This window comes from Geotrypetes seraphini, chromosome 5 (genome assembly GCF_902459505.1).
Source record: "Geotrypetes seraphini chromosome 5, aGeoSer1.1, whole genome shotgun sequence".
Classification (NCBI taxonomy): domain Eukaryota; kingdom Metazoa; phylum Chordata; class Amphibia; order Gymnophiona; family Dermophiidae; genus Geotrypetes; species Geotrypetes seraphini.
This window is the reverse complement of record NC_047088.1, coordinates 238,649,547-238,675,471: the sequence shown is the minus strand read 5'-3', so window position 1 is coordinate 238,675,471 and position 25,925 is coordinate 238,649,547. Positions and strand designations below refer to the sequence as shown.

The 25,925-nt window shown below is 42.2% G+C and overlaps 1 protein-coding gene across 1 annotated transcript in view; it reads right to left on the bottom strand.

Moving 5' to 3' along the window:
* Positions 1-25,925, bottom strand: part of NCKAP5 (NCK associated protein 5) — a 1,115,675-nt gene that overhangs the window by 433,553 nt on the left and 656,197 nt on the right. The window contains 1 exon segment of the mRNA XM_033946444.1: positions 2,940-3,089. Within this exon segment, the coding sequence (XP_033802335.1) occupies positions 2,940-3,089 (150 nt within the window).

Genomic DNA, 25,925 nt, shown 5'->3' with positions numbered 1-25,925 from the left:
TATAAAAACTTTTAAATAAACTTGAAACTTGATATAGAGGGGAATTCTATAAAAAGGCACCTAAAATAGGCTCCTAACTTAATTAGTATATTGGCTTCAGTTATGAGCTTTAATAAGCTCATAATTGAAACAAAATAATAATTAACTGGGCGATACGCGCTTATCCTCTTTCCTTTCGTATTGGCCCATTTGTTTCTTTCCTATAACAATTGTAGTTCTTCCCTCCTTCCATTTTGTTCCTGTCAGTGACTGTCTTGTTTTTAGTCTTGTATGACATAAGAACATAAGAAGTTGCCTCCACTGAGACAGACCAGAGGTCCATCTCGCCCAGCGGTCTGCTCCCGCGGCGGCCCATCAGGCCTACTGCCTGAGCAGTGGTCCCTGTCTATTTCTATAACCTACCTCTATTCCTACCTCTACTCCTATCTGTACCCCTCAATCCCTTTGTCCTCTAGGAACCTATCCAAACCTTCTTTGAAGCCCTGTAACGTGCTAAAGGTTTTACCCTGGTTTTTAATTGTAAATCGCTTAGAAATCTGTATTAGCGTTTAATCAAATTTTAAATAAAACTTGGCCCGATTCTACGGTTCATAGTCTTTAAGCACACGAGCCAAACGTGTGCCGGCAAACGAGCGCCGACAATTCAGCGCAAGATTTCAGCGCGCCGCAGGAAAACCTTCTTTTAAAGGGCTCCGATGGGGGGTACTGGTGGGGAACTCCCCCACTTTACTTAATAGGGATCGCGCTGGCATTGGGGGGGGGAGGTTTGGGGGGTTGTAACCCCACATTATACTGGAAACTAAACTTTTTCCCTATTTTTTAGGGAAAAGTTAAGTTTTCAGTATAATGTGGGGGGTAACACCCCCCCACGCCCCCCCCCCAACACGGCAGCACGATCCCTATTAAGTAGAGTGGGGGGGGGTTCCCCCCACACCCCCTGTCAGAGCCCTTTAAAAGAAGGTTTTCCTGCCTAATGGCGCCTAACTGAAGTAGGCTTGTTTAGGGACAGAGAAGGACTTAGGCACCATTAGGCCTGATTCTCTAAGGTACTTATACGTCTATAATATAGGCATGTAAAACCTTGGCCTACATTTTAGGCGCATAAGTTTTAGTTAGGCACCCAATTGTGCCTAACCCCCCTCTTTTACAAAGGTGCGCTATGCTTTTTAGCGCTTGCTAAACACGCACTACATGCTAACGCCTGCACATTATCCTATGGACACGTTAGCGGTTAGTGCACATGTTAATTTAACGCGCGCTAAACCTGTGCTAAAATGCTTAGCGCACCTTTGTAAAAGAGGGCCTCAGTGTGACTGCCATGAAATAGGCTCTAAATTTAGGCGCCTATCTTCACAGGCATCCAATTACAGAATCTGTCCCATAGTGTTTTACAAGTTGGAAGTGTTAGGACCAAAAAAGTGGGCTTTGAGCCTGGATTTGAATACCGCCAGAGACGGAGCCTGGCGTACTGATTCAGGCAGGTTGTTCTAGGCATACGGCGCCAGAAGGGGTGGAGTTGGGAGTTGGCAGTAGTGGAGAAGGGTACAGATGAGAGAGACTTACCCAAAACATGGAGTTCTCGGGGTGGGGTGTAGGGAGAGACAAAAGAGGAGAGATATTGAGGAGCCGCAGAGTCAGAACATTTGTAGGTCAGTAAGAGGAGTTTGAACTGCACATGGAAGTGGGCAAGGAGCCAATGAAGCGACTTGAGGAGAGAGGTAACATGTGCATAACGACAAAGGCGAAGGACTGCGGTGATGACAGAAGCACATTTACCCTAACTGTACCTTTATTTTGGTAAACAGATTTTTTTGCATAGCAATGTATCTATTTAATAACCAGGCCAAGAAATGTGCACAGAATTTTCGACAGTCCCAAGGTTTGTAAATATTGTAATTCCTTGTGAAAAAAAAATCCTTTGTTGACTAAATACCTCTGCCATTTTAGATTTGTAAAACCCATCTTCACCTAGAAAAGGGTTTTTTTTAAATCCGTGAATAGTGAGTCTTAAAAGCATAGTAACATACTATCTTATCCATACTTTTAATTCAGGGGTCTTTTATCGGGGTTGAAAGCAATTCTTTCTACATGGATAGGGTCTACGGGACCAAATTATGGTCATTGGAGAGCACGAATGTTATTTTTAGTGCTAATGGAGGCTATGTCTGTTTCTGACTGGGATACGAAGAAAGGTAGGATTTTGCTTGATATTTGGAAGCCATTTTTAGAAGCATTGACTCCAGCTGCTCGCAGTCGTGTTCGTTTAAGAAAGCCTTAATTTGTTGGGTTTATAAAAAATTTATTATGCAGTTCTGAAATGGGATAGAGATAGATATATGTATGTATTTACTTATTTGGGTATTTATTTTTCAATTATTATATTTACACATTTATTACTTTGGAAATTGGGTGGGTAGGGATGGGACATGGGATGGTAGGATAGAGATTGGTAGTTGAAATTGCAATTGTTTAAATCTGGTCTTTGATGTTTGTATAAATGATTTTCTTTTATTTCTGCTTTTTATTGTATTTCCTCATATTCAATAAAAATAATTTAAGTGAATTCAGTTCAACTTGCAGGTACATGAAACCCTTGGAACTTCTGATATGGAAATGTGTATTATTTTCAATTGTTTTTAAAGTTTCTTTCGAAGGTTATAAGAGCCTCACCAGGAAACAATTTCCTGCAGTGCTTCACACTCTTAGCCGACCCTTGGCAAATGGATCAGAATGGGACACACTAAGAAGTGGTAACCGATTAGTGCGCGCTGAAAAAATTAGCACGCGCTGAACGCTAACGCATCCATAGATTAATATGCGCGCTAATCGGTTAGCACGCCTTTGTAAAAGAGGGCCTAAATGTATGCCACAGTGATTCCGTTTCAGTTTAAGAAAAGAATCCCCCAATCCCCCATGCAGAAAACTGTATTCTTTCTTACCTCCAGAATTTTCAGTCGTTCAAGCAATAGCTTGGTCTTATCTTTCCCTCCTTCAGTACTGCTAATTTCGCTTTTCAAATCTTCATCTACTGGCAAGTGGCGGCCTTCCATTTTAGTTTTCTGCTTTCTTGCCTCTTCTGACAGCTTTTCCTAAAATGATCAATAGTGATTTCAATAGTTAAGCAATACCTATTACAGGCAGAAGCTGTGCCTTTGACTTCTTTCTATCTTTTAAAATGTACATTTCTCTGCTTGATCCCAATTGTAAATAATTACAAGCCTGCTGGGTTGTTTTTACCACAGAACATTTTCATTCACATCAATAAGTCATCGCTGGAACTTTCAAGATGTAGATGAAAGACGGCGTTATGGAGCTGATATAGGACTTTCACACCTAAGATTTTGCTTTGCTTTGGGAGGCGGAGAATTGATAATTTTATCACTGTGCCTCTATGCATCAGAAATTAGGGATGGGCATTCATTTGCAACAAAATGGGAAATATCAATGGTATATCCCATGCCTTATATTGTTATCAAACAAGAGGGAGCAAAAGAAAAAAAAAATTATTTATTTTTATCATTTACCAATAACAGTACACACTCTTTCAAGAGAATACGCGTTGGGCCATATTCTATATATGACACCTAAAAAGTTGACACTGAAAATGATTTATTATTTATTTTATTTTAAAATTTTCTATACCGTCCTAAACCAAGACGGTTTACAAAATATTACATAATTAAATATAAAACGAATTACAAGACAAGTAAACATCAATGATTACCGTATTTTCACTCATATACCGCGCACCCGTGTAAAACGCGCACATGGGTATAGCGCACGGGGAACACAAATTTATGTAAAAAAAATTTAATATAACGCGCACATCCGTATACCGCGCATGCCGCCCCGACTCTCCCGTCACTGCCTGACTCTCCTTTCGCCCGCTCCAACTCTCCGCCCCGACTCTCCTCTGGCCAGCCCGACTCTCCTTTAGCCCGCCCTGACTCTCCTCTCCCCCTTGAAGTCCTGTCCCCACCCTGAAAGCCTGATGCCCCCCCCCCCCCCCCGACGTCCGATTCACCCTCCCTGCAGGACGTCAGAGAAAGGGCGGGACCGACGGAAGAGGAAGCAGCGTAGACGCAGGGCTAAGAGAAGGGGCAGGACCGCTGGCAGAGGAAGCAGCAGGACGACGGTAGGCAGCTTCTACATGATGGGGGGGGGGTGGGGAGGCTGTGGGGGTGCGAGCGGTCCTTCGGGGTGGGGGTGCGGGTGCGTGTTCGAGCGCGAGCGGTCCTTCGGGGTGGGGGTGCGAGCGGTCCTGCGGGGTGAATCGGACGTTGGGGGGGAACTATGTAAAAAAAAAAAGGGGATAACCGCTCACACGTATAACGCGCACGGTTATGCACAGTTTGTAAAATCGTGTATAACATGCGCGTTATATGCATGAAAATACGGTAGATCCTCAGAAAGTCTACAATCGGAAGAAATCAGACCCTATAAAAAGGCATTTACAAACAGTTGTGTTTTAACATAACATAACAGCAGATTTCTAGACCGCATTCCCATTAGTTCAATGCGATTAACAAAAGATTATGCTATGGGAAAAAAACCCAGAAATAATATGATGCGCAGAAATTTAGTTAGCCAAGAATTTGGAGAAAAGTCTTCAAAAGTTTTCCGTAATGTTTGCAAGATATAGATCTAATCAATAATGGATGGAAATCGTTGTCAGAAGAAGCAGCCTGATAAGAAAGACAATGCCCGTGATGTTTCTTACTTTTACATTCCTTTGCTGAAGGGAACGTGAATAGGGCGTGAGATTTTCTACTCCTCTCGTGTGTCATGATAACAAATCTATCAACAAGATATGATGGAGCAACACCAAAAGCAACTTTAAAATATAAGCATCCCAACTTGAAAATCACCCGGGTCTCCACTGGGAGCCAATGCAGCTCACGATAATAAGGAGTGACATGATCGTACTTCCTCAGGCCATAAATCATTCTTTTTTTTTAATTTTTTTATTGGTTTTCAAGAAGAAAATACAGAAATGTAACAGCTGTAAAGATCAAACATCACTGTGTATATAACAGAGAAATGTGTAAAGCATATACATGAGTAAATTCAAATGACAATATTATACGAAGAATAGAGAAAATATTAGAAAAATTTAGGATAAAATGCAATGTCTAAAATGTAAATATGTCATGTTAAAGATTCACAATAATGTAAGAGTGGTGACCATATAAGTTCATATTGGATTATTTTTTTGTTTCTTTCAGCTAGTACCTTTTCAGATTTTCCCATCAAGCAAACATAGTTCCACCAGGTGTGTAAATCATTCTTTTTTTTTTTTTTTCCCTTTATTTATAATTTTAATAATTGACAATAATTACAGGTCAATAAAAGAAAACATGCAGTGTAAATTGAAATTAAATCAAAATTCCAAACAGCTAAAGAATATCAAAATATACATCGCATTATTAGTCCACAATTTTGGAGACGAGGCTGATGAAAAAGACTGAAATAAGTCATCAAGGCAATTAGTTTAAGGCAAAAAAAGATAGGCATTTTGAGTGCTCTTGAACCAATATTTTTGAGCTTAACAAGAGAACAAGGAAGCTCATGAAGACTCTCTATCAGAAATAAATTTAGATAACTGCTGTGAATCATAAAATACATATCTATTCCCCCCATATGTCAAAACACATTTACAGGGATATCTTAGGACAAAGGTCGCCGCTAGCTGAACAGCCTGTGGTCTCAATATTAAGAATTGTTTTCTTCTTTTCTGGGTCGAGCGAGATACGTCAGGGTACATCCTAATTATATTTGTCATGTGAAAATCATTCTTACAGCTGTATTTTGGATAGAGACTTGGGGCTCCTTTTTCAAAGGCGCGCTAACGGTTTTAGCGCACGCTAAAATGCTATGCGGGCTAGCCGCTACCACCTCCGCTTGAGCAGGCGGTAGTTTTTCGGGTAGTACATGCTATAGCGCGCGCAAATCCGGTGCGTGCCCTAAAACACTAGCACACCTTTGTAAAAGGAGTCCCGAGTCTGGTCAGATTTAAGTAATTTCCTAACATTTCCGTATCTGCCCTACAAGTGAGTTCCACACTTTTACCCCTGCACAACAAAAGGTCATTTCGCTGGTTTCTACATATTTTGGATTGGCGTTCGCCTTTAACAGAGCAGAATTTTCAGAACGCAATGATCTTTTAGGTCAGTGTTTTTCAACCTTTTTACACCTATGGACCGGCAGATATAAAAGAATTGTTCTGTGGATCGGCATCGGTCCATGGACCGGCGGTTGAAGAACACGGGGCTAAATCGTGGGCCAGACTCCGCCCATCTCTACCCAATCTCCACCCCAGACCCCGCTCCATAATAGTACTAATTGCACCTTGCACGTCCCGTGCCTCATCTGGAAGCCTTCCTTCTGACGTTGCAACGTCAGAGAGAAGACTTCTGGTTCAGGCGCAGGATGCCCGTAGAAGCCACTGCCCGTGGCTTTGTGCACTGAATCAGTTAGGAAGAGGGAGCTGGCTCGAAGATAACGTCCCATCGATTGCACTGTGGACTGGCGGTTGAAGAACACTGTTTTGGGCCTGATGCACGTGCTGGCCCTGTGGATCGGCAGGAAATTTCTGTGGACCGACACCGGTCCACGGACCGGTGATTGAAGAATACTGTTTTAGGTTGATAATTAGCCATCTTGCTCTTGAAAAATTCTGAAATTGTACCATACTGAACTGTACATGCCACTGGCAGCCAGTGTAACTGTCGAAGGTAAGGTGTAATATGAATATATTTTGACGCTCCAGCTATCAATCTGGCCGCAGCATTTTGCACTACTTGTAAAGCCCTGGCTTATAAGAATTCTGTAAAATTTCTGTGACATTATGTGCAGTTTATAGAATCACACTTAGTGCTCGTACGAGTAACTAACATTTAGATGAAACTATTTGGGCCAATGAAAACCAGGCCTAAATACCTGTGCCTAAGTTTTGCATGGATTGGACATATTCTATAACAGTGAGCCTAAATTTTAGGAACACCCATGCCAGGCCTCCTTTTGAGATTTGCCCATTCAAGTTTAAGTGCACCACTTTATAAAATATGCTTAGATAATTGTGCACGCAAATTCTAATTAGCTCCATTTATTACTTGTTAATTGCCTATTATTGGCGTTGATTAGCTTGTTAAACAAGGGGATGGGACTCGATATACCACATTTGTGTGGTTGCAATCAAAGCAGTTTACATATTATATACAGGTACTTATTTTGTGGGATAACAGAGGGTTAAGTGACTTGCCCAGAGTCATAACGAGCCGCAGTGGGAATCAAACCCAGTTCCCCAGGTTCTCAGGCCACTGCAGTGGGCATTAGAATACTCCTTCATTTCAATTAAGTTGCATGCACAAATTGGCAATATACACAGATTTTCGCATGCAACTTAGGATGCCATCTACAGAATTTGGGGGTCTGTGTCCAAAGAGGGCACCCATTGTGCGTGTACAAACTATTGCATTTGTGCAAATCACTGCGAATGCATGCATACCCTAGGATCCTATAAATCTTGCACAAATTTGAGCGCTAATCCCAGATCCACATGCAAACTAATTAGTTGATGCGCCATTAACTATCAAAGATTGATATTGATTGGCAACAATCAGGACGTATGCTGGGATCTACCTATGTACTATTCTATAACATTGTGCGTCTAAATTGTGTTGCACAAAACTCAAAAGGGGGCATGACTGTAGAAGGGGCATGGAGCATTCCTAAAATTTAGGCGCAATGTTATAGAATAGGGCAACTAATGTCACCAATAGGAAGTAGAACTAGAAAAACGGAGTCGACACAGACCATGCTTCAGCTACAAAGCCTGCCTCAGGAGTCCTCAGGTTGTCCACTCAACAATTAGACAATATAAATAAGCTAATGTAGCAATCTAATTCAATGAAAACTCACATCTTTGTTGAGTGGACAACCTGAGGACTCCTGATGCAGGCTTTGTAGCCGAAACACGGTCCGTGTCAGATATGTTTTTCTTGTTCCACCTCCTATTAGTGCAGGGATCTCAAAGTCCCTCCTTGAGGGCCGCAACCCAGTCGGGTTTTCAGGATTTCCCCAATGAATATGCATTGAAAGCAGTGCATGCACATAGATCTCATGCATATTCATTGGGGAAAACCTGAAAACTCGACTGGATTGCGGCCCTCAAGGAGGGACTTTGAGACCTCTGCATTAGTGACATTGAAAAACTTCAGTTTGAAGGTCTGGTCTTCTCTACAGTCTTTAGGTTCCCACTGCTGGAGTTGCCATTGAAGCCCACTCCAGCCTATGCTAACCATCCTGTTAGTGGAGCATCTATCAAAGCCTTCCCTAGCTCATTCTAAACCAAATCACCATATATGGGACACAGACCATGTAGGATTGCCCAGTACAGGCCTTAAGTTTGTTTTATATACCATTCATTTTTTAATTAGAGATCCTCTGTGTTCATTTCACGCTTTTTTGAATTCCATCACAGTTTTCATCTCCACCACCTCCTCGGGAGGCCATTTCAGGCATCCACCACCCTCTCCGTTAAAAAATAATTTCTTAACATTACTCCTACGTCTGCCAGCCCACAATCTCAATTCATGCCCTCTAGTTTTACCATTTTCCTTTATCTGGAAAAGATATGTTTCTATATTAATACCTTTCCAGTATTTAAAAGTCTGTATCATATTTCCCCTGTCCCTCCAGAGCAAGGTATTTGACCGTGTCAATCCTTTATTAGTGCTTGCCTAAGAGCTGGAAACGAATGGTTCTATCCTAGACTGATTTAGATCATTTCTGGACCTTTTAATCTCCTTGTCTCATGTGAAGTTTCTCAAGGATCGATTCTGTCACCTGTTCATTTCAAACTCTTTCTTTCACTGTTACTCTCATTGATTCAAGGTTTTGGAATTAGTAGCAATGTTTACGCAGATAGCATTCAATTAGTTTCTCCATTAGATTGCCTCTGTCATGATCTGAGCAATTTGAATTCCTGACTAGGTGTCATTGCTTGCTGGCTATTTCAACACAAACTGAAGTTCAACCTGCATGAAAATCTGAGGCAATTTGGTTTAGCCAGTGGCAGACTCTATCACTGGTAGCACCACCTATCATTCGAGATAACCCTATATTACCCTACGGAAGAGGTAACCACACTGAAGACTGCACTGGGCTCACATATGAACTTCAGTAGTCTTATGACAGGCTTGGTTCAGAGGCCTTTTCTCTTTTGACACAAAAATTTTGGATTCAGAGAACATTCAAGCCTTCCTCCGTGTAGTCAATTAAATACTGTAGAATCCTGCGTCTAGACTAGTGTGTCGCAAACTGTGTGCCGCTGCGGGATTCAGGGTGTGCAGTGAGATGCTGGAAAGGGGGAGAGACACCGGTAGTGAGAGGCATGTCCTGTAGGCAGTCAGCCGACGCCAGCACCTCTCCTCTTCATAGGTGCTTTTCCTTCTCTCCACACCTCTCCTCCCAGGATTAGCAAGCTCAGGGCCTCATATGGAGGGCCTCCGCACATGCGCAGACATCGACATGTGACATCACGCGTGCACGTGATGTCATCACATTGACGTTCGCGCACGCCCAGAGGCCCTACAGCCACGGCCCCGAGTTTAGTGCGCCACATCTTCAAAACGTGAGCGACACACTAGTCTAATCTTTACAGTTACTGGACCACCGGGAAGGAAAGGCCGGCCCAGGGGAGGTCTATCTAAACTGCGGGAGAGGAGGAGTTAGGGATGGAGAGGTTTCTACATGGGGTGGGCTGGGGGAGGGGGACGGAAGGAGGAGCCCATTTTGGGGAGGCCATGAGGGGGATTACGGGCAATAAAATAAACCATTGTGCCGGTGTCGGTCATATTCAGCACCAACACCTGTCCAGCTATGTGCCCAATATTTACCCACTTAGCTATTCGGGTGCCAACACTGAATAATGTCAGCACCCGCAGAACTGTTGTTTCCTCTCCAGTGGTGGCCCCTGTACCACCCCACCACTACCCATTTTTTATTCCCAGTTTCGTGCTGCTGAATATCAGGAGTTAGGCGGTGACAGATGATTTAAGCAGGCAGGAGTCTCAAATCCCCATATGAATTCTATATAATGAGGCGAGAAAAGAAGTGAAGTGGAATTGAAAAGAAAAAAAAACATAAGAAACAAAGATAACATGACTAAGTATAGACTGGTCTTTACCAATTTCTACAAACCCATTCAGAATTACCAAATTATTCCAAGCCCGCTATATGAGGGTGATTTGAAAGGTTTGGTAAAAAATAAAAGCAAGTTAAACAATGTAGTCTCCATCGAGGGCTATACACATAGTGCTCTTTTTACTAAGGTGCACTAGCCAATTTATTTTTATTTTTTATTCGTTTTATCAATAAATTTTACAAGTATCCACTTGTTCTAGAAATACAGAGAATAAGGCATTAAAACAGGGGTAGGGAACTCCGGTCCTCGAGAGCTGTATTCCAGTCGGGTTTTCAGGATTTCCCCAACGAATATGCATTGAAAGCAGTGCATGCAAATAAATCTCATGCATATTCATTGGGGAAATCCTGAAAACCCGACTGGAATACGGCTCTCGAGGACCGGAGTTCTCTACCCCTGCATTAAAACAATAGGAAAACCAAAGGGGATTAACAATATCCCAAGGTATAAGTAAATTATTATCTCTTCCTCAGATCACAAAATAAAACACTGGCGGGAATACAGAATGATAAGGAGATCATCAATAAATGAATATTAACATTAAGGTATAAGCTTAGCGGGTTATAACATCATCTAACTTTTAATCATCCCTTAATTTCCTGGACCAGCTTCTTAGTATCCAAAAAGGTCTTAAGTTGCTCTGGAGCAAAGAAGACATATTTTGTTCCAACATACAATATTTAACTAAACATTTACATGGGTAACTTAGCAAAGAAAGGTGGCACCCCCCCCCCCCCACATTGCCTTAATTTCTTGTTTCATATTCAGGAATAATTGCCTGTATTTTTGAGTAGACTTAGGACTCCTTTTACTAAGGTGTGCTAGCGTTTTTAGCGTACGCAGGATATTACTGCGCGCTACGCTGCTAGAACTAAAGCCAGCTCAATGTTGGCGTTAAGGTCTAGTGCGCATAGCAATTCAGCGCATGCTATTCTGCGCGTTAATGCCCTAACGCAGCTTAGTAAAAGCAGCCCTTAGTCACATCAGGAAAGACCCAAATTCTTTGCCCAAAAAATAAAGCTTGAGAAAACCGAAAAAAACATTTGCATTACGGAATTTAGGTCTTGTTCAAATACAAACGAGACAAGAAGACTAGGGCGAGATTGAACTTCTAAAGATTTTTCCAACAAGACAGCTAGGTTATTTAAGTCAACCATTTGTCTATTTCAGCTTCAGGGTTTTTTTCCAACTTCTTTTTTTCAGGAAGATATTAAATACGATTTACAGGCGGCATAACTTCAGATGAAAATGTTAAAATTTCCGACAAATATTTTTTGAACATGTCACCCGGTGTCACCCCTGTAGCTTTAGAAAAATTAGCACTAGCCAATTTAGCGCACGCTAAAATCGGCTAGAGCGCCTTAGTAAAAGAGGGGGTTAGTTTAGCGAGTTTCCAGGTTTGTTTGTTTTTTGCATCGTATGAAAAATAGCTTACGAAAAAATTGGAATCTCTCTGGATTAGGTGTATAGCCCTCAATTTTTATGTTGTAGGAAGGTAAAAAAATGTTTTTTTAGTCTTCACATGTTGAGGAAAGTGAGATCCTGCTTCCGCCAACAACATTTTGCTGTCCTTGTACAATCAATCATTCTTTCCAGACTGGACTATTGTAATTCTATCTATCTAAGTCTAACCAAGGAAAATCTTCAAAGACTTCAGCGGATCCAGAACACTGCGGCTAGGTTGATCTTTGCAAAAAGCAAATTTTATCATGTTTCCCCGCATCTGTCAAAACTTCACTGGCTTCCGGTGATTTCAAGGATTCACTTTAAATGTAGCTGCCTAATTTTCAAGATCCTACATGGCATTCTTCCTCCCCTAATCCCACTATCCTGGAATTCTTCGAGACCTGACACTACCAGATCCGCCCACATACTCAAACTATCTTTCCCCTCGTTAAAAGGCGTCATGTATGCAGGTAAATTAGGAAAATCCCTTTTCTTCAAATTCACTGAGTTTTGGAATAACCTCCCTGCCCTGCTGTGAAACTTAGGCTCATTCCAATTATTCCAAAAGCATCTGAAAACCTGGCTTTTCTCCAAAACGTAAAGCTATCTATTTAAAATGTAAAGCTAGCTATCCTCTTCATAACCTCAAATTTCTTATTATGTCCTTCCCTCATTTATTGAATTACCTATAAACCGTGCCGAGCTCTATCTTTATGGAGATGATGCAGTATACAAACTTAAGGTTTAGTTTAGTTTAGTTTAAGAAGGTCCTTAGACCTTCTAATGGCTTTTTCTGTAGTGCCTGACATGACTGTTCGCTTAGGAACTGTGTTTGGAAACAAGAACAATTTTACTTTCAAAACTCACAGGCTTTTGACTTGTTCCTTGAAAAAGAACATTTATTTGGCAGCAATTCTAGTAACTACCAACTACCTAATTACATATATTTCTATTATAGGCTCCAAACTTTCCGGTCAGTGCATGTGCTACCCAGAGTTATTCACAAATTAATCACTGTGGCTTTTTCCAATGCACAAATCCCTTCTGTGTGGGAAATTTGTGCTGTGTTAAAAAGTGTGAATTAATTCCTTAATACCAAGCATAGTGAAAAGCCCTAAGTGGAAGAAGAACATTAAAATATGCTAGGCAAATTCTATTGCAATGAACTACATAGCAGGTAGAAGTAATCTGAGGAAATCCTTTTTTTACGGAAAGAGTGGTAGATGCGTGGAACAGTCTCCCGGACGAGGTGGTGGAGACAGAGACTGGGTCTGAATTCAAAAGGGCCTGGGATAGGCACTTGGGTCTCCTGGAGAGAGAAAGAGATAATGGTTACTGTGGATGGGCAGTTCTGTGACCTCACAATGCAGATGCACAGAGCTTTAGCCTATAGGAAGAGGAGATGCAAATGTTAAGAACCTTAGCAAATAGGGAGAGGAGGAGATAATGGTTACTGGAGATGGGCAGACCAGATGGGCCATTTGGCCTTTATCTGTCATCATGCAACCATGTTTCTATACTATATACTAGGGAGATTCAAATTACCCAAGGGTGATAAACTAACAGCTCTTTCACTGGTTGCTGGAGCTGTCTGTTAGCTGGGTGGAGGAGTCCTGTTACCTGTGTCCCCAGTTTAGAATTTAAGAATGTACCCGGAGCAGTTGTAGAGCTGAATTTTTGCCACCATGCAATACAGATAAGTATTTATCTATGTAGAGTTTTTAGGTGTAATGGGAAGCAGGTGGCAGAGACAGTTAATATGCTATGATGGTCTCATTTGCAACTGGCTCCGTGAAAAATCATTAGAGTTCAGGTTGTGGGTCTGAGCGTTCACTTAATAGCACTTTTTGAGGCCAGTTTGATAGTGTAATTTTACTATATATATTATATTTATTATTATCTATTTAAGCTGATCAGTGATAAAACTATGTTTCTATAACCATAAAACTCTATGGGCTCCTTTTACAAAGGTGCGCTAGCGTTTTTAACGCACGCACCGGATTAGCGCACGCTAGCCGAAAATCTATCACTTGCTCAAAAGGAGGCGGTAGCGGCTAGCGTACGTGGCAATTTAGCGCGCGCTATTCCACGCGTTAAGGCCCTAGTGCACCTTTGTAAAAGGAGCCCTATGACATCACAATGCAGGTGTAAGCCTTAGCCAATAGGGAGAGGACGAGATAATGGTTACTGCGGATGGGCAGACTAGATGGGACATTTGGCCTCTATCCGTCATCATGTTTCTTGGAAGTTAGATATGTTAGAGGTACTGTGTACCCTGAATGAAAAATATTCTGATCCACTAACTATCGTTAATTCATTATTCCACGCCCCCCCCCTTTTTTTTTTTTTTTTACAAAGCCTTAGCACGTTTTTTAACGTCGGCTGCGGCGATAACAGCTCCAATGCTCTTAGGAATTCTAAGAGCATTGGAACTGTCACCGCCATCGTAAGCGCTAAAAACGTGCTACAGTTTTGTAAAAGGAGGGGGTGGGGAAATATAATTCTATTTAATAAATTTCTTAAAAATTAATGACTTAATTTCTTTCCACAAATTAGTTTATAAAAAAATTAAAAACAAATATTTCCCTCCTCTCCAGTTCATCCCTTTTCATCATATGTTTACTTCTCAACTCCCTGTAAAGATTTACTTGGGAGGCTTTAAAAAGTTGCTGGGAAAGGAAATGGAAGAATAGAAAAACAAATAAATTAACACAAATTACTTTGTGCTATTACGGAGGTAATCAAACAATTTTGGGCACTAGTACATTAACAATTCCAATTACTTTTTAGCACTGTATGATTCTGTCATATAGGGCTCCTTTTACTAAGCTGCGCTAGCGGTTTTAGGGCGCGCGCTAGACGCTAACGCCGCCATTGAGCTGGTGTTAGTTTTTCCGCATAGCGCGGGGGTTAGCGCACGCTAAAAACGCTACCGCAGCTTAGTAAAAGGAGCCCATAGTTCACACTTCACACCGGGGCTCCTCAGAACGCCACCCTGATTCAATAGAACAGTGTGGCAGCACTCCTCACTGGTTCCCCTATTTTAAGGTGTCATTTTGATTTTTTTAAAGATATTTTATGTTATAAATATTTAAATATGTCTTCAGTTATTTAATTTAATGTGAATCTTACCTCCTCTTTTACTAAGGTGTGCTAACCAATTAGCGCACGTTAATCGAATTAGCGCACGCTAAACGCGTCCATAGACTAACATGCACGTGTTAGTGTTTAGCGCACACTAAATCGATTAGCGCACCTTAGTAAAAGAGGGCCTTAGCTTCTTCACGTTGCTGCACCAGTCCCCTCCGACGCATTTCATTCTTCTTCAGGGTCTGGAAGTGCAGAGATTTAAGCAACCCGCTTAATCCTTTTAAAGTTACAGAAGTTTCACGTTAAATCAAATAATTGATAAAATATTTAAATATATATAAGATAAAGATCCTCTTTTACTAAGGTGCGCTAATCGATTTAGCATGTGCTAAACGCTAATGCGTGCATGTTAGTCTATGGAAACGTTAGCGTTTAGCGCATGCTAATTTGATTAGCGCGCGCTAATCAGTTTGCGCAGTTTAGGCCCTCTTTTACAAAGGCGCGCTAACCCCCTCTTTTACTAAGATGCACTATGCTTTTTAGGGCGCAATAAATATTAGCGTGCACTAATCAGGCGCTAAACGCTCTATATCAACCACTAACCACTAACGCGTCCATAGGATAACATGCATGCGTTAGCATTTAGCACATGTTTATCATTACAACCAGAACGAAAGAAGTTATCCTGCCGCTGTATCGGGCAATGGTGCGTCCACATCTTGAGTACTGCGTCCAGTATTGGTCACTGTACCTTAAGAAGGATATGGCGTTACTCGAGAGCAATATGATAATATGTCATCCACATATGCAGATCATTTATATTCAACACCTTGCACAGAGATACTAGATAACATTTTAAATAAATAAATAAATATATTAGCTGCTTAAACCTAAGTGTTCACAAAATATACACATAATCATCAAATAAACAATACAACAACAAATAAGTTACATTCATTTAAAAGTTCTCCAAAATAGAAATAAATCTTTCAGGAAAAAGCCTCTACAAATAAAGTTGTCTTCAACACCTTCTTGAACTTCTGAATATGAGAGTACCCTAAATGGTGCTATCTAGGGTTAGCAGATTTTCCGCCCAGTTCCACCAATTCCCGCGCCGGGAAGGGAGCCTAAAGGGAGTGGGTTGTTCTTTTTAGGAATATCCTAGGTCCTGCTGAGGGGGTTGGGAGAGAGAGGGATGAGAATGGAGGGTTTCTAATGCTTCTTGGGTGTTCTTGGAGGGCCAAGAGTGAAGAGGATCAGAATGGGGAAAGGGCTTGGGGATTAGCATGGAGGGATTGGAGGACCTGAAAATGATGGTGGGGGGACCTAATCAGTGACCACTGTTCCCTCTAAGCTGAATAGGTGTCCTTCAACTGAACTGCAGCCAGTGGGGGTGGTGTGTCATAAGAACATAAGAACATAAGAACTGCCTTCTCCGGATCAGACCTTCGGTCCATCAAGTCCGGCGATCCGCACACGCGGAGGCCCTGCCAGGTGTATACTGTATTTTCAATCGCTAGGGACAGGCAAGTTCTCTACAGTAGAGAGTTGCACGGAGACAAAAATCCCGCCCGTCCCCACCAGTATCCTGCCCATCCCTGCCCGTCTCCGCAAGAATCCCCTCCATCCCTGCCTGTCCCCGCCAAAATCCCTCCGTCCCTGCCCGTCCCCATAAGGAATCCCCTCCGTCCCCGCCTGACCCCATGTGGAATCTCCTCTGTCCCCGCCCGCCCCCCATAAAAAGCAGCAATTTACTTCTGGCAATTTTTATTTTTAAAAAAGTCTTAGTTTATTTAAACCAACAATAAAATGCAATATAAACAAATAACAGAGAACAGAAATAAGAGATGCTTAACATCACCGGAAATAATTAGAATAGACATTACGTGTGACTGTAGGGTCGACCATTTCTTGTTAAAAGAGTTGGATTTTTTGGCAATATAAAGCTCGTATCTGTAGAGCAAACAAATCTGGTTCCACCATCTGGCATAACTTGTGAGAAGTCCTTCCAAGATCCACAAATGATTTTTAATGCAGCAACAAGTAAAGAAACAAACAGAAGCAGAATTGAGAGAGGCACTTTTCAGGACAATGGTTACATAAGAAAAATGTGCCAAACCTGAACTGGAAACCCCAAAACAAACTCAGCAAGTGCTTCATTTTGTACTAAATACAATTGGTGGCATAACCATGAGAGGGAGCTTTGAGCTTAGCCCCCCCTCAAATTGAACATCTCTCTTGCTGTAGCCAATGGGACATTTTGTTTTTCCATCATCTTGATCCCAGTTTCTACTTTTGTCTGTCTTCTACTAATTCTCTTTCCAGGCCTCAGGAACCCTGGTTCCATCCCGCTGGAGTCCCGTAGACCTGGGGGGAATCCCTGCGGGATTCCCGCAATTCCCGTTCCCGTGCAGACCTCTACTCTAGAGTCCTGCTCGTCTGTCCCTCACTATTGAAAATGTGATAGTGAAACAGCACCACCCACTGGTAGGACTGTAGATGGAGGACTCCTGCTCAGCTTAGAGCAGTGGTCCCAAACTCAAACCCTTTGCAGGGCCACATTTTGGATTTGTAGGTACTTGAAGGGCCTCAGAAAAAGTAGTTAATGTCTTATTAAAGAAATGACAATTTTGCATGAGGTAAAACTCTTTATAGTTTATAAATCTTTCCTTTTAGCTAAGTCTTAATAATAATATTGTAATTTATAGCTAAAGAGACATATGATCAAGAAACTTTTATTTTACTTTTGTGATTATGATAAACATACCAAGGGCCTCAAAATAGTACCTGGCGGGCCACATGTGGCCCCCAGGTCGCAAGTTTGAGACCACTGGCTTAGAGGGAACAGTGTCGGTGACCCAGAAAATAAGCGGGTGCCGACCAATATTCACTGCTGGCATCCACATAGCTAAGTGGCAAAAGTTAGGACTGCTTTTTATGCAACGTTTTCTTGCCTTTGAGCTATGTGGGCGCCGGCTCTGAATATGGCCTGTACTGTCCTAATTACCAGCTCCTCCCCAACTCTGCCCCTGTCCCTTGCCTTAGCTCTGTCCAAATTTCACATCAACAGGGTCTGGGAATTTTTAGCAGCACTGCCTGGTTCAATGCTGCTGAATATCTGCAAATAAGTCACATTGTATTATTTAAGCAGGCATGGGCCTCTCGTGCCCATCTAAATTGGTTTTGAATATTATTTGACCCTTTATCTGCCAAAATATTGTGCAAATGTGAGTGCCTAAGTAACAGAATTGCCCTTCTAAGAATTATATTTTGTAGATAGCAGAGAGTGAAAAATGTACAAAGGTCTTTAGAATTTTACAAGGCACTTTATCTCATCGTTATCCATTTATGTAATGTAGATACAACTTATAGAATTATATGAACTGTTCCCCCTTGTAGCTCAAAAAGAAATTAGACGTTTGCAGATCATTCAAAATACCTCAATTAAACTCATAATGAAAGCAAGGAAATTTGATCACGTCACTCCTCTTCTTAAGAAAGCGCACTGGCTTCCTGTAGCGCATCAAATTCAATCTAAACTAAATCTACTTACTTTCAAATCCCTGTTATATAAAACCCCAGCTTTCATCTACAAGTTATTGATCCCTTATACCCCAATCAGATCACTGAGATCTATTGACCAACATCTATTAGTTACGCCCTCACTTAAAGTTATTAATACACGGCGGCACTTTATCTTCTCTGTTACAGCTCCTCAAACTTGGAACTCCCTCCCTATTTATCTCAGAGAAGAAAAGAACTTAGATAAATTTAAAAGTAAACTTAAGAGCTTTTTTTTTCAAAGATGCTTATGATATTTAGGAGTCCCAGTCTATTTTCGCTTATTTTCATAAGGCTACTTCTTTTATTTCCCTCCTATTGTTTTTTACCACAATCGTCCTTCTTTCTATCATTATTATTGTATTTCATTACCCTGCCTTTGCCTTTGTTTTCCCTTTCTGTTTATTTTGTTAATCGATAATTTAATATGTTTTGTTCAGTGTAGTCGAGGCCAGTAACACGCCTGACTTCAAGGGACGATGAGACAGACAGGTGGGGTCGCTCAAGAGGAATACTTAATAGACGGATTCTCGAGGGAAGGAGGGAGGGTTCTTGAGTGGGCAGACTTGGTGGGCTGTCGGCCCTTTTCTGCCGTCATACTCTATGTTTCTATGTTCATCTGTTTTTTATAACCCCTGTATTATCTGTAAATTGAAAGATTTGTTCATCGCTTAGATATTTGAGTAAGCGATTAATCAAATACTTAATAAACTTGAAACTTGACAAAATATATAGTTGAAAACCGCAGACAAAACCAGCAACCATACCATTTCAGTATTTTCTGGACTTATTTCAACATGAAGAATTTTGCAAGATAAGAAACAAAACATTTGCAGGGGAATCTTAATTGAAAAACTGCCCCTAATGAAGGAAACAAATATATATTTTTTTAACCTGCCCAATTGAGATTTTTTTTTTCCTGGAAAATAAAGGGGTAACTACCGTGGATCAAACTGAACCAGTATAAATGTGGACTTGGAATAAATAGGAAAGATGTTTATTGCTCGTATTTCCTTTTGATATATCTTAGTATCTCTATCTCCCTTTCTCCCCAAGGGAGATTTCATTTGAAATCTTTTCTCCTCTCCAGGTGGACTATGTTAGAGTATATTTTTGTTCTTTAAAGTTTGTTCAAATTGCATTGGACTGATTGATGTCTGTATTTCAGCATTTCCCTCACTGTGGTGTATGTTATAAATTGAAAAGTTAATAAAAGAAAATAATAAAAGAAGAAGAATTTTGCAAGAATTAAAAAAAAAAATTGCAAAGCAGACTCTTAATTAAATGGATATTAGAGGTTTTGCAGCTAATTGGAGCCACCTTTTAATGAAATAACAGGAAAGGTTTGTCTCAATAGATAGTCTGGAGATTTAGTTCCATCAGATAACACACACTGACATTAGCACAGGCCGTGCTAACTTTAACATGAGCTAACGTGCATGGGTTAGTGATTCAGCCACAGAAAATGGCAGGGCTGCAGCAAATAATACACGTGATCAGCTAGGTTAAAATTTGAATAGGCAGCTATAACATTTGCGCAGTTTATTAATAAGGCCTATTCAATACGTTGACCTAACCCACAATTTAGATTAACGATGCACAAAATATGAATCGACAGAATGCATGTCTTGTTTTCCAAGGTCAGCATAGCCTAAGCTTTTTCTGGGGTCATTAACAAGAATAATTGCAGAGCACGAAAGAAAAGAAAGGGTCTTTTTCAGGGAGGGGTTATTTTTTGCCACAAATATCCTGGATTTATTTTGTATGCATGCAGATAAACTATCTTTAATTTCATGCCACCTGGCGAAATATAATACAATACCACTTGATTGCCTGACTCACAGTTCTCTTTTTGTGCCATTGTACCAGAGAAATAATTTAAATGAATCCTGGCTTTGCAGGTGCTCCCTAATCGGTTCACAGTTTAACATTCCCACTGCCAGGCCTAGCAGATAAGATTGCACTTTTTCATCTCTGCATTTGACTTGCAAGGTGAACAGAGTGTACAGCAAACATCCTTGAGATTAAAGGTAGCAGATGAATCGCCGAACAAAATGTTTCCTTTATGTCTCCACTATGAACCTATGACAAGAGGTGTATCAATCTAAGTCTGCTGCATGTTATTCTAAGCTCAAAAACACTTAAATTTCTCAGGCTATCATCCTATTGAACTGTTCTGTGCAGTTACATGAATACATTTACTGATGATGCTTTTACTGCCTGTTTTTATCTAACCACTTTTATTTCTTCTGGAAAAAGTTCAATGGCAAAAGCATTTAAAGCACAAAAAAAAAAAAACAGACTGCAAGTACAAAAAGAAGCCGATAAGCAAAGCAGACTCTTAATTAAATGGATATTAGAGGTTTTGCAGCTAATTTGCATTTGCAAGCGCTTGCTATGGCCAGACACGTCTAAAAGCTCCTGAGTGCAATTTTCCCATTTGTAACTAGTAGAACTTTAAAAAAATACCAAATTGAACAAAAAAAAACACCCGATCCTAGGACACACCAGCACACTGGAATTGCCAAGAAAAGTTGTGTCCTTAAACTAGAACTCCGATGATGATGAAACGGTATCTAGAGAATGAAAAGCCACATTAATATTAATAGGAATTACTGGCAAAGGGGCTGATTTACTGAGGCTCTGTTCCTGCTCTGTGTTTATGGAAAAACGCTTAGTAGAGTAGGCCAAAAATGTTTAACGACTAAACCATAAACCCCAACCCGTTCACGTGCATTTTATCCAACAGAAATATATTTCTAGCTCTAAAGGAAGAGCGTTCTCATAGATAAAATGTAGAATAATTTTCTACACAATGACTTAATGTTTGCTAATGGAAATGTAATTACAGTTGTATTGTCTAGATGGCAATTTTTTCATTTGTCTTCATGTTCCATGTTGTCATTTTTGGATGCAATATGCTGAGCAGTAGTTTAAGGTGATTTGTGACTGATGAGGAGAAATTCTGTTTGTCTTTTTTTTTTTTTTTACAAGCTGCCACAATGGATAATTTTTTTTTTTAAAGTTTAGAAACAGAGGTCCATATTTAAAATAGTTTATATCCCCCCTTTTATGAAGCCACATTAATGATTTTATTATCGTCTGCAGTGGGAAAAGCTCCGACACTCAGAGGCGTCAAAACTTTTACCGATGCAGACGGCAATAAAAAAATGCTAATGCAGCTTCATAACAGGGGGATAGTTATTTTTGTAGGGTTTTTAAAAAGGCATGTTTTTTCACTGAATATCTTAATATGTGGCCAAAGTACAAAATTGCATGTGCAAGATATAGAATAAGGGCAATTGCAGGCATGTTAATTGGTTAACAAGCTTCTAATTGGCATTAATGACCAATTATAAGCTATAATTAGTATTCATTAGGGGTACATTTTGATTAAAATTTGTTATTGTGGTTAGGAGACACACCAGACTAACCTGCACCTGCAGGTGGGATTTATGGGGGTGGGGGTGAGGGAGGGATAAAGGGAAAGATGTGGGCAATGAAGGCTATGTAGGACAATGCGTATGGAAGAGATAGCAAGAGTGGAAGTAGAGATGTAACGGAATTCTGGATTGGTGGAGCTAAATAAACAAATGGTGGGATTGGTGGAAACTTTTGACAGACTTTAGGGATTAGTCTGCGAAGAACAGGGAAGGAGAGGTTAGATGGCACCTGGTATAATTTTCCCATACCCCCCTCCTGTGTGTTTTGTTTCATGTTGTGATGAATATGGTGGTTCTTGGGGTGGAAAATGTGGGCATTGGTCTCAGATGCGGCTGGGAGATGAGAAGTAGAGAATGACACGGGGAAAAAATTTGTCCCCGTCCCCACGACCACCATCCCTGTCATCGCCCCGTCCCCACAAACACTGTCCCCGCCCCATCCCCACAACCACTGTCTCCGTCCCATCTCCGTCCCTGCGATCACTGTCCTCACCTCTATTATCCCTGCAGCATCCATACAAGCCTCAGTACTGCAATATTTAGCTTATTCCTTCCTTATAAATCAAAGTTCTGGCTGCTGAACTAGAGAAAGAGATATTCAGCTGGTAGGGCTTTATTTATATATTTTTATCAACACAACTAATATACTACTTTATCCTAAAGCAAACAAAAAAAATAAATAGAAATATTTTTTCCTACCTTTGTTGTCTGGTTTCTGCTTTCTTCATCTTCTCATTCAATTCCTTCCATCCACTGTCTGTCTTCTCTCTGCATCCTCCATTTGTTCTGTTACTGTGCCTCCCCCTTCACCCTCCCTCCCCCCCAATTAGTCTGGCACCCACTTCTTCTCTCTGCTCTCCCCATAGTCTGGCATCTCTGTCTTCTTCCCTTCCAGCATCTTCCCACTCTGTCTTCCACATTTCCCTTCAGCATCTTCTCCCCACTTCCCTTCAGTGTCTTCTCCCCACTCTGTCTTCCCCATTTCCGTTCGTCTTCTCCCCACTCTGTCTTCCCTATTTCAGTTCAGCGTCTTCTCCTCACTTTCTGTTCCCAATTTCCTTTCAGCATCTGTTCCTCTCCACCCCCCTTCAGCGTCTCTTCCTTTCCTTTCCACCACCACCACCCTTCCCTCTCGCTACCTCACCACCCTTTAGCACCCCTCGCACGGTCCGAGAATCTCCCTCCCTCCCCGTTACCTTCGCAGCGTGTTTTAAGTTTCCAGAGTAACTTGCTCAAGCCGCTGGAGCCTCCTGCAGTCGCGTGCATCTGTGGGTGGAAGCTTCTCCTCTGACGCAACCAGAATTTGCGTCAGAGGAGAAGCTTCCGCCGACAGACGCATGCAACTGCAGGCAAGCTCCGGAAAATTGAGCAAGTTACTCTGGAAACTAAGCGCTGCAAAGGTAAGGGGGAGGGAGGGAAATAGATTCAGCCAGTAGGTTGGACGGAGGGAGGTGACCGCGCATGTTCCCTCCCTTAACTGCGGAGACAAGGCCATTCACCGCACCACAGGGCAGTGGATGGCCTTGTCCCTGTACCTGCAGTGAGCACTTCCCCCCCCCCATCGTTTCAGTGGGATAACCGCGGCTAGCTGCAGGTAACAGCCACCGTGTCATTCTCTAATGAGAAGTTAATAAACAACTAAAATTTAGAACTCATAGGCGACACCTCTACAAAGGGAGGCACGGCCTGACATTACTGTGAGTCATGCTTGTATGATGTTTTAAAAGTACAAAATTAAAGGGTCTAGTTTCGACACCAAATAGTTCTCTGGGATTGTGAAGCCGCTTTTGGGTATTTGATGTTTTATTTGGATTAAATTGTGAGTTAATGATGATGTGAATAGTTAATAAAGCTACAGCTAAATACAATGTTCCATAAATTAGTGTTTATTGGTTGTTTGTTGATTATATTATAGGGGTAGGGAACTCCGATCCTCAAGAGCCGTATTCTAGTCGGGTTTTCAGGATTTCCCTAATGAATATGCATTGAAAGCAGTGCATGCAAATAGATCTCATGCATATTCATTGGGGGAAATCCTGAAAACCCGACTGGAATACGGCTCTCGAGGACCGGAGTTCCCTACCCTCAGTTATACAAATGCAGGTGACAGAATAGGAATGCTAATGTTATTCGGCTCTAAAATATAAAGAATAAAAAATAATGAAAAGATAAGAAATACAAAATACAAATTTGAAAACTTACAAATGAAAAAAATCTAAAACAGCATGCAGAATAGCTATAGACAGCCTTACAATATTTACAGCCTGCTTCAGAAAAGCTAGTCTACTATTAACTGATGCCAACTGGCAGTGAATAGCTATTATTTGCATAATTGCCCTTAGTTAGCATAAATTCAGTGCAGAACTTCCAAAGTACACAACTGCAAGAGGGACATGGACCTGAGAAGGGGCATAGGTGGGTCAGGAACGTGGCTAGTAATTACACCGGGTTGTATAATTACAATGGATTATAGAAAGGTTTGGACAGATTCCTGGAGGAAAAGTCCATAGTCTGTTATTAAGGCATGGGGGAAGCCTCTGCTTGCCCTGGATCGGTAGCATGGAATGTTGCTACTATTTGGGGTTCCGGAATCTTGCTATTCTTTGAGATTCTGCTTAGAATCTTTTGTTACTCTTTGGGATTCTGGAATGTTGCTACTCCTTGGGTATTGGCCAAGTACTAGTGACCTGGATTGGCCACTGTGAGAATGGGATAATGGGCTTGATGGACCATTGGTCTGACCCAGTAAGGCTATTCTTATGTTCTTATGAATACTTGCAGTTACTTGCCTGTCTACAGTTAGGCACGGGTTAGAGCACATGTGTCAAACACAAGGCCCGCGGGCCAAATCTGGCCCGCCTCGCCTTGCAATGTGGCCCGCACCGCGCTGTCATCACTGCACGCCGCTGCGTTCCATCACAATGACGCGCAGTGACATAGGAGGCTTGTGATCTCGCCGGCCGTACTTGCTATCTATCTCCCCCCATCGACCGCCCCCCCCAAGAACCTCCGACCGCCCCCCCAGCCGCCCCGCGACCCCCCTGGCCGACCCCCACGACACCCCCACCCCCCTTCCCCGTACCTTTCTGTAGTTGGCCGGACAGACGGGAGCCAAACCCGCCTGTCCGGCAGGCAGCCAATGACAGAATGAGGCCGGATTGGCCCATCCGACTCAAAGCTCCGCCTACTGGTGGGGCCTAAGGCGCCTGGGCCAATCAGAATAGACCCGGGAGCCTTAGGTCCCACCAGTAGGCGGAGCTTTGAGACGGATGGGCCAATCCGGCCTCATTCCGTCGTTGGCTGCCTGCCGGACAGGCGGGTTTGGCTCCGGTCTGTCCGGCCAACTACAGAAAGGTACGGGGAAGGGGGGTGGGGGTGTCGTGGGGGTCAGCCAGGGGGGTCGGAGGTTCTTGGGGGGGGCGGTCGATGGGGGGAGGGGGGTTTGCGTCGAGGGCAGGAGGGCCTGGGATCCTTTCTGCCCGTAATGTAGTGCGGGGTGGGGGTAGGGGGTCGCCGTGGTCAGGAGGGTTTGGGCTCCCTCCTGGCCCGAACAACTAGCGGGGGGGGTCGCCAGGGCCAGGAGGACTTGGGTTCCCTCCTGGCCCGATATTGTCGGGGAGTTGGGGAATCGGCGGGGCAAGAGGGCTTGGGCTCCTTTTTGCCCAGATCGTGTCGGGGAGTCGGGGGGGCAAGAGGGCTTGAGCTCCCTCTTGTCCCGATCGTGTTGGGAGTCGGGGAGTCGGCGGTCCTTCGGGGTGGGGGTGCAGGTGCGTGCGAGCGGTCCTGCTTGGGGTGAATCGGACTTCGGGGGGGGGAACTATGTAAAAAAATACACAGCAGAAGCTGCCAGTTCCTGGCATAAAGTGTAGGCATAAAAATCGCAACAGAATCTGTTATCTGTACCCAGCCAGACATTTATTGACTGACTTTTTCATTCTAACGCAGATTTCCAATAAACTACATCTTTTACTGCCAATATTGATCCCAAAATGTCCAGGAAAAGAAAAGTTGACGGTGAAGGCAGACAATTTAATGACAAATGGGAAAATGAATACATGTTTGTGCTTAGTGAGGGCAAACCAGTGTGTATATTGTGTTATGAGACAGTGTCGGTGATGAAAGAGTACAATATACGTCGTCATTTTGACACCAAACATAATGTTAAGTATGGCAAATAT